Source organism: Coffea arabica, chromosome 1e (assembly GCF_036785885.1).
Source record: "Coffea arabica cultivar ET-39 chromosome 1e, Coffea Arabica ET-39 HiFi, whole genome shotgun sequence".
NCBI lineage: Eukaryota > Viridiplantae > Streptophyta > Magnoliopsida > Gentianales > Rubiaceae > Coffea > Coffea arabica.
The window spans coordinates 52352984-52364358 of record NC_092311.1 but is presented as its reverse complement, the minus strand read 5'-3'; the positions used below and the strand labels follow the sequence as shown (position 1 = coordinate 52364358).

The 11375-nt window shown below is 38.3% G+C and overlaps 3 protein-coding genes and 1 non-coding gene across 4 annotated transcripts; all 4 read right to left on the bottom strand.

The window, feature by feature from the left end:
* Positions 1 to 253: 253 nt before the first annotated feature.
* Positions 254 to 1954, bottom strand: LOC140013659 (large ribosomal subunit protein uL14). The gene is made up of 4 exons (XM_072063298.1): positions 1807 to 1954; positions 1440 to 1724; positions 824 to 865; positions 254 to 562 (listed from the first exon to the last, which is right to left on the bottom strand). The coding sequence occupies exons 1-4, from the start codon at positions 1817 to 1819 to the stop codon at positions 480 to 482; spliced, it is 423 nt and encodes a 140-aa protein (XP_071919399.1). The 5' UTR covers positions 1820 to 1954; the 3' UTR covers positions 254 to 479.
* LOC140022059 (small nucleolar RNA snoR137) lies at positions 1009 to 1154 on the bottom strand. The gene has a single exon (XR_011826044.1). It is a non-coding gene; the product is annotated as a small nucleolar RNA snoR137 (small nucleolar RNA).
* Positions 1955 to 2721: 767 nt separating the features above from the next.
* LOC140013658 (acid phosphatase 1-like) lies at positions 2722 to 3850 on the bottom strand. Its single transcript, XM_072063286.1, has 2 exons — positions 3181 to 3850; positions 2722 to 2989 (listed from the first exon to the last, which is right to left on the bottom strand). The coding sequence occupies exons 1-2, from the start codon at positions 3576 to 3578 to the stop codon at positions 2752 to 2754; spliced, it is 636 nt and encodes a 211-aa protein (XP_071919387.1). The 5' UTR covers positions 3579 to 3850; the 3' UTR covers positions 2722 to 2751.
* Positions 3851 to 3977: 127 nt separating this feature from the next.
* Positions 3978 to 10849, bottom strand: LOC113714589 (uncharacterized). The gene is made up of 12 exons (XM_072071554.1): positions 10702 to 10849; positions 10432 to 10607; positions 10139 to 10237; positions 9571 to 10061; positions 9045 to 9240; positions 8352 to 8519; positions 7515 to 7615; positions 7241 to 7309; positions 7103 to 7143; positions 6646 to 6693; positions 4914 to 5365; positions 3978 to 4819 (listed from the first exon to the last, which is right to left on the bottom strand). Exons 1-11 carry the CDS (start codon positions 10847 to 10849, stop codon positions 5334 to 5336), a joined length of 1569 nt encoding a protein of 522 aa, XP_071927655.1. The 3' UTR covers positions 3978 to 4819; positions 4914 to 5333.
* Between the last annotated feature and the right edge of the window lie 526 nt (positions 10850 to 11375).

Sequence of the window (11375 nt, the reverse complement as noted above, 5' to 3'; positions counted from 1 at the left end):
CTTGTTCATGCATATAATCAGGATCGGCAAGAGACTGACCCCTGCTCTCTTTCGATTATTATTATTATGATGCACCTTGCCACATTTATTATTTTTATTTATATGCAGCTTGATGAATGCGCAAAATGGAATAAAGATCTTGCTTCCAGTTTTTTCAGGTAATAAGTTCCGAAGTCTAAGCCTGAATTTGAACCACATTTTGAAGTTGCAAAAGGGCTTGCGCAACCACAGGTTTCACCGCATCACAACAAAATTTTGGAAGTAATCGTCCGTAACAGGGCGAAAACATGCCATCCACAGACATAAAAAGGCTAATTACCTGTAAGAAGTATTTAGTGTCTTTGCCAAAAAGATACCTTTATGGCTCTTACAAAATTCCGAGAATCAATTAAAACTGACAAGTCTCCAAAACAATAGCATCATGCTCAAAATCCTAAAACATAAAATCAAAACATTCATTTCACTCAGACTTCAGTCGGCTAAACAATAGCATTGGCAGCACTAGCAATCCTAGGCCAGAGATCAGCACACTCCTTCCCAATTGGCCCAGTGATAGCAGATCCTGCATGCATCAAAAGAACGTATCAGAACTAAAAGACCAACAAGCAATATGAAGAAAACAACATAGATACAAGAGAGAATTGGTTCCCACAGTTCACATTAAATCGAAATACTGTAATTTTCTGTAAAAATAATAAATGAGTTTGCTTTTATCTTTAAGTAAGCTTTAAAAGTTGAATCAAATTTTGCAATCCACATACACAGCTGCTTCTACATATAATGGCCAGACGCACTAAAAAAAAAGTTAGCAGATGAAGAATACCTTTCATTTCACCTTTGGGATTCACAATGACCCCAGCATTATCTGTACAACAGCAAACAAGAATTCACATCAACCAGAGATCCCACATACTTCACCAAGAATTGCCCAAAATATACGCTTACTATCCTAGTCAAATTGACTGTTCGCACTAAAATATCCACAACCCAGGAACAGAAAGCACGAAAATATATACCAGCAGACAGGTAACACAATGCTACATGACAACATCATGCTGTTTAAAACTGGCAGAGACATCAATTTATGTATGCTTCCTGATACAGTTGACCAATTAACCAAGTGGCCATTATTTCTAGCTCATCAGTGAAGCAACCAGGGAGCTAAAACGCGCAAATATGCATACACTATAGCAAACGTAATAAACTACAAAAGTTAATGACCGTGTTGAAATTCCCAAGGATTTACAAACACCTAAAATACTACTACTACAATTCAAGTATTAAGTACAACTAACAATATAAATCAGACAGAACTCAGCTCGCTAAAATCAAATATGACATAGTAAACAAAGGGGAAAAAAGGAAAATACAGCAGAATATTTTTTGCTGAAGATAATCAAACGCGAGGAATTATCATGACAGCAACCAAAAAAAAATACCTTCGAAATACATGTAGACGCCGTCCTTTCTGCGCCACGGCTTGCGCTGGCGGACGATGACAGCGGGCATAACCTTCTTCCTGAGATCCGGTTTACCCTTCTTGACAGTAGCCATGACCATGTCGCCGACGCAAGCAGAAGGGAGCCTGTTGAGCCTACCCTTGATCCCCTTCACCGAAATGATGTAGAGGTTCTTTGCCCCAGTGTTATCGGCGCAGTTCACCGTTGCCGCCACCGGAAGACCCAGCGACATCCTGAACTTGTTCCCGGCGGATCCTCCGCGTCCTATACATAACAACAGCAATAATTAATCTTACAAATCAAAACGAGAAAAAATGATCAGGGTTTTAAGTGATCAGATGAGTACCTCGCTTCGACATTTTGGCGCTCTCTCTCTCTCTCTCTCCCTCCCTCAAGTGTAAGAAGAAAGGGAAAATGTGTTGAGAGAGGCGCTAGGGTTTTATATGAGAAGTTAGTAGCCTAGGGTTTTTGTGGGATTTTGGGTGGTGTTAGGACTTTGGATGCGGGGTCTAATTAGGCCCTTGTTGTAATAGTTAAGAATGTAGACCCAAGGGTATACCAGGCCTGATTCCCACTGGCTATCAGGCCATGGTCCGCCCCAACAATAACGGGTCTAAATCTGTCGGGCTGGGCCGAGGGATTCTAAGCTCTGAAATCCTAAGGTATAAACTTATTGAAATAATCTCCTTTTTTTTTTAAATATACTATTACAATTTGATGAATTTCACATGAACAAATTAAATTTATGTGTCATATATCTAATAGTAATAATGTATACACTAACAGTGTATATAAGATTTCTCTTCCCAACTCTATAGCTTTGTGGTTTACTGTAATTCTTTTTTGGGAAAATACTCCAAAATTTTCTTTGTATTAAAGAATAATCTCCTTTTTGTTAAATTTATAAGAAAAAGGGGGCTCTTTCATCACCAAATAGTACCTTTTTTTTTTCCTTTATTTCAAAAATGCGAATGAAAGCATTTTCAACACCCTATTTAATTTCATATCCCGCAAACTTTGTCCCTTTGATAATGTAACAACTTATTAATAGTTTCTAAGAGACATAAATAGCTCCAGAGGCTAAGAAAACAAATTAAAATTTATTTCCATTTTTCTTTTCTTTTCTTTTTTTTTTTTGTGAAATCCTACATGAGAGAGTAGCAAAAAAAAAAGCAAAAATCATTTATTGCATTTCCTTCTTCCGGTGGAAATTTTTTTGATTAATATTTTATCAATAAAATTTGACTCTATTTAACATTAAAAAAAAAAAATCACTGTCTCAAGTCTCAACTCAACTGGATGGTAATAGTAATACGCACCTTAATGTCAGACCACTCCATCCATGATATCCTTCCTTGATGAGGTTGTCTACGGTGGCATCTCTTACGCATTCCCTCCTACTAGAGATCAAGAAAATCTTGATGCCCTCCCCCCGGATCTCATGGAAGAGTTTGAGCGTATGCTCCAGAGCTGGTGCCTTCGTTTTCCTCATCCATGCTTCTAGAGATGTGACATTCAACTTCTCTCCCCTTGTTTGATCATTTCAAGCAATTACATCAAGGTTTTTTTTAAAAAAAATTTACTTGTTTAATGCTACTAAACACAAACTAAGCTGGTTTTGTCCCGCCATATGCGATGTGATATAGTGAGCTGTTGTCAATTCAAAAGGGGGTGGAAAAAAGAGAGGAAGAAATCAGTGAAGATGGATGGACTTGCTTACCCAAAGCTATGAATCTTGAAGTATGGGACGGTGGATAACAAGGTGTCGTCAACATCAAAGATCCAGGCATCTTTGCCATCGCCCTTCAAAGTGCAGCAGCTGGTGAGATGCAGATGGCATTGCTCAATTGCTCTCTGGGAGTCTGTTTTGTATTGAGTTGACGTCATATACTTGCCTATATAGCTGATGCATTCTTGTGGGACAACCTCAAATCCCCTAATGTTGTTTAGCTCCACATTCATCCTCCAACTCTCACAGTAGTTCTTCAAGCTAGTGCCGCCCAGAAGCGGAGCCCTCCTTTCTGGGTTCAAAATATTCCAACGATCGGCAATTTCTAAGCCATTGCAGAGGCTTACCAAAGCTAGCAAAAGCAGCACATTTCTTATTGCCATTTGCATCGCCGGAATGAAAGAGAGATCCTGACGGATGTGAAAATCGAGAAGGCTTGAAATTATGATGCTCGGACCGGACTGCTGGCAGCAATTTGCGGGGAAAAGGGAGATATTCAATCATACGGGCCTGGCTGGGTAACATGGGAGTGGGGTATGTATGTTGTCCCAAATTAGCTTTAAAATTGTATCAGGCGGAAAGGAGAATCAGCAGCAAGTTTACTGCTACAAATGGAACGATAAAATAATCGATCACTTCACTACTCATTGCTATTTATTTTGGCGTCTGAGGTCCCCTGCTTAATTATGAGTTCGTGTAATTCAAGTATCAATAATGAATTATGAGAGATTTTTTTATCAATCTATGACATTTAAGTATCGTTCTTTAGGTAATTCGAGTAATCAAAATGAATTTAAATGAAAATTTTCCCATAGGCAACACAACAACTTAGGTAACTGAGACCAAATAGTCAAAAAGCGCACAGAGATTAGCCGTCTGCTTTGGATGCAAAAAAGAATGCGACAAAATGTAGTGGAGGGTCATCCATTCCTCACGCTTTTCTTCCTGGTCCCTGTTACTAAACCAAAGGACCAAAAATGTCACTTCAATCGCCAAACAAACAGAGTCTACAGGGATACGTCTTTTGCAAACAGCTGTTGTAATTCTCAGGATACATAATAGTGTAATACGTAAGAGTTATTGCATATCTCTAAAGCTCTTCTCTTACAAGCATCGTTAATTCTCAGGACAAAAAGCTCCTGCATCACACATGCCAATGGAGATCGCAGGGAAGTTACCCAAATAACGACGTATTATTCAAGACAGAAGAAAGGCCCCTCGGAAGCTGGCTGCTTTTTATGAAACTTAAGAACATAGGTGGGTGATTGTTATGATGATGCAGAGTGTAAAATCTGAAGTCATCTGGGAGCTAGAGGTGATCTATGATCACTGGAGCAACCATCATCGAAGTTTTGGGAGTAGCTGCAAGCATCATAATTGTACCTTATGCTGCTTTTCTGCCACCTCAGGCTCAGAACAGGCTTCCATTGTGACTTTAACCTCCACACTAACTGCTTTGCAACATACGATCCTCCACCACAGCACTTGACTGGAAATTTTCTTTGAACGCTTAGAAGGATTACAGCAGAACCACTTCCAACTATTCTTGTTCCCCACTTGGATATATGGATCTTGATCAAACTCAGCATATTTGACAGTTTCATGCTTGCAAGTCTTGAAATGCCCTCGACTGAATAACCTCAAAAGTGGGGGAGAGTTATAACTCTGCTTTGATAGGAATAGAAATTCACCAGCAAAATGAGCTTTAACAAGGAACATGATACCTGTGCTTTAATAGTCTCCATATTCCATGAGTAGGCATCAATATCACATACTATTTGCTGTCACTTTCGCATTTGCGGGAGGCGGTAAACATTGCTATCAAACACAGACCAGTCAACCCAACTTGAATTCATGTAGGTCCTGCTCGTCCCCACCTCGAGAAAGGACTGGAGAATCCATTACTTATCTAGCATCAATTTGGAGCGTAACAACACTAACGGGACCAAATAGAATTCGCACCGAATTGCTGTATCTAGTGATCCTGACATTTCATTGTCATTAACACCATGATGTGGCTGGGGCTTCTCGTGAAAGACAGAGATGGATGAGGTCCACTCTTACACAATCAAAAAAATAAATAAAGAGGAAAAGCAGTGCTAACCATCCATCCTCAGGGCTTAAATTGGTCCGCTTGATCAGATTCATATGTTGAGTACCATGCTATAAGGTTTTTCTGCAAGTAAATGAAGATGAGATATCAAACGGAGCAGGACATTTTCAAGATACACATAAAGAACCAGAAAGGGTGGGGAATTGGGAATACATCAAATCCATTGCTTATCCTTCAGCTATGGTAGTGCATTAACTCACTATGAACACACAACGAGAAAGCACCATCAATTGAAAAAAAAAAAAAAAAATCTTTTTTACTGTGAATTCCTGTTCAACCTTTTCTTTTGCATGCTAGAGGCAATTTTAATTAGGTCATCTTGATTTTCTTCTACCATCCTTCTTCCTGTTTTCTTGTGGGTAAAAAATCACAGTATGCTCGGGATATTTTGTCAAAAAGTAAAGGTAAAACCACGAAATGGTTAATTCTTTAAAGGATTTCCCCTTAAGAAAGAGAATATTGCTCCACTAAATCTCTTTATCAGCATAGAAGGAAGCAAAACTCAACATTATGCATTAGTCGACCAATTGACTACAGCCAGAGCCCGGAGTCGTCAGTGCAAAGACAAGTATCAGGATGCATAACCTCTACTCAAGTTGCCATCCCTTCAGGTTCCCCAATTGAATCAGTTGCAAAGCATAAATTTCAAAAAATGACCATCAAAAGATCCAACTCTTTTATTTAAATCAAAGATCCAGGAAAGCTGAATATAAAGAGCATTTGTCAATTGTGACAAAGACTGAACATAGATGTGTATATTTGTCAAGAGTCAGAGTTTAAAGGTCACTATTTCCATAACTAACTCTTTGCAGTACTATTAATATCTCTTTCTAATATTCCACATTTCCTAATACTAAAACTGGTCATCAATCTTTTCTTCTTAAAAGCTTTTTCTGAAAGGACCACCAGCCGTCCCACTCGCCTCCTCAGAGACAGAAAATCTCCAAGTTGTGCTTATCTAGCGCATCGAGCTTATTCCTCGACAAACACCTTTAATATATAATGTGCGCACTTCATTTGAGCCCGGAGTGAGCTTTAGGGTACTATAACTGCCACTTAACTTTAAAGAAGATAATCTTGCTCAAACAGAAAGCCACGTCCAAATATCCACAGTAGTACTCACTCAATAAAAACTAGATTAATACATGAAAACCAGACAAAAGAACTGAACAAGTAAATGTTTAAGCAATAAAGACATGGCATAAAAGAACCATGAATACATACATATTCAGAAGCCAAGAGTAGTCATAAAAACGGAAGAAGTGTTCAAACACTGCATAATATAACTGAAAAAACCATTATCTAGCAGACTAGCACTGATGCTACATGATGTTACCAGGTACCAGAGGCATGGAAAATATAGAGGCACCAAATTCTCTCAGCTATTTCACCTGCAAGTAACAACAATGCATATCAACTGCAATTCAAAAGCCATTAAAAAATTAATATCTTGCACTCAGCTCTATTAAACCGGTTGCACGCAAAGGCACAACATACATTATACTCTGTAGAAATATATAAATAAAGTAATTCTAATGATTTGCAGTTTTCATAATAAATTAAAAACAACCCTATTATTTGAGTCTGTAAAACACCATTTTTTGCTAAAAAAAAAAATATTTGTTGTTTTCTTATGGTAAAGGCTTCCAGCAATGAGCAATCTGGCAAAATGACATTCTGCACCATTTGGCAGTGCAATTCAATTCCCATAGTCAGCATCTCACGACATACAATCAACAGCAGCTCACAGAGAAAAACTATTTTATTAATAAATAAAAGAAAGATAAGAAAAAAACATACATTCCCCGTGGTTTTTGCCATCCATCATACAACTACAACATCTGCATGCAAGTAAAACTGGTTATCATTAATAGAAATAAAATTGTTTAACATACAGAAGATTGGCCAGTAGGCAGAAATTTAAGAAAGATGCAAGACCTAATTGCTGAGGAATCCCCTCTCATCTGATGCTCTAGCTCAATTAGATATAATCTGAACAACATTGACCTGCAAACAAGTTGTCCCATATGCCTTCAGTAAAGGGAAACTAGATGCACCAATGGCCTTGATGAGCAAATTCTTAATAAATTGATGATAAATAATACTCTATACTTCCCAGAAAATGCAATAAATCATGGCACCTCATCACAACTAACTTGAGTATAAAGAATATCCACTGAATGTCCTATATTATCCACAAGGAATAACATACCTGGAAGGAATGGCCATTGCTAGAAGGACAGGAGACATTTTCCAGAAATGATGAAACTGATTGCCTAAAAGACCTTCTAAATATTCGAGAGCACCTTTTTCCTAATATAAATGCATAAAGTGACGAGTCATAGTTAGTGAAGGATTATTATACTTAACTAATAAGGGAGCACGCATGACTGGAAATGTATATACATTCTTGATAGCAAAGCCTCTTAGAAGTGAGATAACTGACTCTAACTACGACTGTACTTGAGATTTGGAAACTCAACACAAAACATAATTAGACAAGCTATTTGCCAGTTTAAACAAAACAAAGCCCTGTGGCTACATTTTTTTTTAAAGTGGACTTACAGTACTGTCACAGTGCAAAGCTTAATTTTGCCAGTATTAAATGCCAAAGAAAGATACCATCATCAACCCATCAAGTAGATTATAAGCATGAACAGTTACAACATATTTGTTAATTCCAATTGTTTCATTAACTGGAGGTTAATATTTCATGTCTGATGGGAAACTCACGTTATATTGATATGAATTGATCAAGGTCACTTTATCTTGCTGACAAACATTATTTGATTATCAAAATCATCTCAGAGCTCTTTCTCAGGTCCATTGTGTAAAGAAAAAAGAAAACTAGAAGGGCTGAAAAGCCAAGTATGTGAAAGTACAATTGCCAGCTAGGCTACGGCACAATAGGTAAGTAAACCTTCAAAGTTAGGTGAAATCAATTTATTAGACTCAAAAACTGTCATATAAGAAATAAGAACAGTCTCTTTCATCAATAGAGCACAAAAACATACATTTAACAGATATGATCTGCAATGGTAAGAGATACCTCTGTTAACATGTTCTCTTCACAACAAAGGTTCTGCAATCTTCCAGAAAGAAAGTTCTGCACTTCTTGGAATAGTTTGAAGACGGTGAGACATTCATAGGAACTTGACATGAACTTTTCAACTAATGAACTCCATTTGTGGGCAATGCTTCCTAACAACAAAAGCTCCTTGCATGGTAAAAGAAGGAAACAATCTCTTATAAACTGCTAAGTGACCAAAAAAAAAAAGAGCCTAACTAGAACATAACATACATAGAATGCTAAAAGAAGGTTCATCAAAATGCCTGAGCACTCACCAAATGTTTAAGCAATTACCAAACAAGCCATGTAGCAAAACAAAACCATCTGTGCATAAACGTCTGCATAACCTTGCAAAATACTCTTGTTGTATTAAGAAGGCATTACATTACAGGTTACTAAACAAGGTCTTTAGGGGCTAACCAAAGTTCTTACAGTCTTCATGACCAACATATTCAAAGTTTTTGCTAGACAATAATTCATCAATTAATTTGACCTGTATGAATAGATAATCTATTAACAGATTGAATGCATGATTCAATGTCATCATCACATTTACAAGGCCCAAAGTCCAACTTGTGCAGGCATAGGACAGGAATAAAGAAAAAAAAAATCAACTTTTAGAAATTTGAAGTATGACTTAATGATGCCCCAGCAAAAATAGACCCGACTTACTATCTTTTCATAGAATTCATCAGTGTCAGCAAGTACAGCCATTCGTTCAATCACCTGAATCCATTGTTGCTTTGGTGCTGAAAACAGCAAAGCGGCACCAGAAACCAGCCTAATTGTCCTCTTGTTGAGCAAATATGAGAGGCTTCTCAACTTCCATTGACTCCAAACAGCAGGTTCAACAGGTCTTTCCTCGGTTCTTGGGGCAATATTCAAACAAAATCAAACTCACAGCATATTTTTGTTTAACAGAAAGTCCAGATAATCTGTTTTTAAAAAAATCAATGTGTAATCACGGCATTTCCCTATTGAAAACATAGAACTTAAGTTTAACAAATGAAGAAAAAAATGCACCTAGAAAGAACGATGAAGATAAGAACAACTATATCAATCATATAGAAAGGGCAGGGAGGTTTTAAAGACAAGAACCAGGAGACAAGCACAAAAATCCAGAACCAAGTTGGATGAACAGGAATATGGTGCATAAATATCATCCCCGGTAGGGTCAATTCAAAGTACAACGACTCACATAAAAGTAGTCAACCGTTGTGGCGGTTGTTGTTTGTGCCATTCCTTCCATAACGTAGTTCCATGCTCATGAATCATATTGCTCTTTGTTATCATATTGGAGAGAGCATCTAAGCCTGTTTCTGCTGCTGATATGCAGGACACTTCCAGTTGCCTCCTACCAAGTTCTTGGACTGCAGACTTGGTAAAACTACCTTCTAAGCTAGTCATACACAGACTCGACTGAGTGTCTGAAGAAGCAAAGCTACGGTTCCCACTAAAAGCATTGCTCCCGGTTAAAATAAAATCTTTCAATGCATTAGTCATCAATCTTTCAAGATACAGATGTAATTCATCAGTGCCTATGCTTTGAAATTGGTGGCTGTCTATCCCAATTACAGCTGCTACTGAAGCTCTAAGATGCGCGTCCGTCAATGGCACGGAACGGACAAGATGTTTCACCATTAAATCTCTAGCATGACTGAGAGTTGTGCATGATAATTGCCTGAGACCCTGAAGTACATAAGAATTTAAATGGATGAATTTCAAATCGTGCTGAAAGGAAACAAACCAAAAAAAAAAGGAACAACCTCCGGGAAACAAGGATAAGATGTCAGTTGGGACAAAGCTGCATCGAGCTCTGCGACGGAGTCTTGGTTATCATCAGAGCTTCTCAAGCAACTCAACACCTTTTAAAAATTATATTAAAAAAAAAAGGATTGAGAGAGCGAAACAAGGGGAAAGGAAGAACAAAATGGCAAGCCGAGACCCTATGCATGGGGGAAAAATTTTAATATGCGGAAGACAATGTATTTTTGATGGAAATTTAAGTGTCACAGAAAGAGAAGGATGGTGGGAGGAGACAGGAGAGAGAGCTGATTACAATCTCAAGAAAGGTAGCCCACTGGAAAGCTTTCTCGATGTTATGCGAATCCCAGTGGGAGAGACGACCGGAGGATTGATACCCGGATGCAAGAACCAACATGTCCACGAACCCTTTTATCACTCTCATCAGATCCTCCAGGGAAATGTCTGGGTACGACCAACCCATCCAATCTGCTGCACCCCCAAAAGCAAATGAGATGAGGAGGTATCGAATATTGATATTAGTATAGCTATAAGCACCGAATGGGGGGTGGATGCAAAGCTTTACCTGATTTATGTCTGTAGGGTAGACTGAACTGAAGAGAGGAGTGTTTGTAATTGGGGGGAGGAGAAGGTGGAAATTTTTTTCCCGCCCTAAACGACGCAACAGCTTCTGACGGACCATCTTGGGCCCTGACCTTTTCTAGCTGCTTCATCCATGTATATGTAACCCAATGTGCAAATACGGACCATATGAAAGTCTCCGTTTTACTCCCAGCCCCAGGACGGACAGGCCTCAATCAAGCCGGCTAAGGCTTTGTTTGGATTGCCCGTTTCCGTCGAAAAATTACGTCGTTTTCCATGATCACATTTCCCTATTACCTTTTTCCCTCGCATACATCAAATCGCTACAATAATTTTTTCATGAAAAATCAAGGAAAATGCAATCCAAACACAACTTAAGTTTCCTTACACAAGTATCAATTGCTGCATTAAACAATTGTCCGCGGCTTTTAGAACCCACTCTTTGTCACTCTACTTCCCCTTTCTAGCCGCCAAAAAAAAAAGAAAAAAGCTCATCGAGTCGAGTTAATTTTCTGAAAAAAAAAAAAACTTCGAAAATTAGCCTCGTCTCGTCATGACCTGCTCAACGGAGATGATGAGGATAGTTATGTAAAATAAGTTTCATGCTGGACTTATTTTTGCTTTGCTTGATCCTAGGTCAATGATGTGTTGATGAAC

Bases quoted from the DNA above. Each gene is read 5' to 3' on its own strand.
- LOC140013658 (XM_072063286.1), bottom strand. From the start codon at position 3,578: ATGCAAATGGCAATAAGAAATGTGCTGCTTTTGCTAGCTTTGGTAAGC. The intron at 2,990-3,180 runs GTAAGCAAGTCC...TGATCAAACAAG, and splicing joins TTCAAGATTCATAGCTTTGG to GGGAGAGAAGTTGAATGTCA.
- LOC113714589 (XM_072071554.1), bottom strand. From the start codon at position 10,849: ATGAAGCAGCTAGAAAAGGTCAGGGCCCAAGATGGTCCGTCAGAAGCT. The intron at 10,608-10,701 runs GTAAAGCTTTGC...TTGGGGGTGCAG, and splicing joins ACCCTACAGACATAAATCAG to CAGATTGGATGGGTTGGTCG. The intron at 10,062-10,138 runs GTTGTTCCTTTT...TATGTACTTCAG, and splicing joins CTTATCCTTGTTTCCCGGAG to GGTCTCAGGCAATTATCATG.
- LOC140013659 (XM_072063298.1), bottom strand. The intron at 866-1,439 runs GTATTTTTTTTT...GCTGTTGTACAG, and splicing joins CGTCTACATGTATTTCGAAG to ATAATGCTGGGGTCATTGTG. The intron at 563-823 runs GTATTCTTCATC...TGATGCATGCAG, and splicing joins TCCCAAAGGTGAAATGAAAG to GATCTGCTATCACTGGGCCA.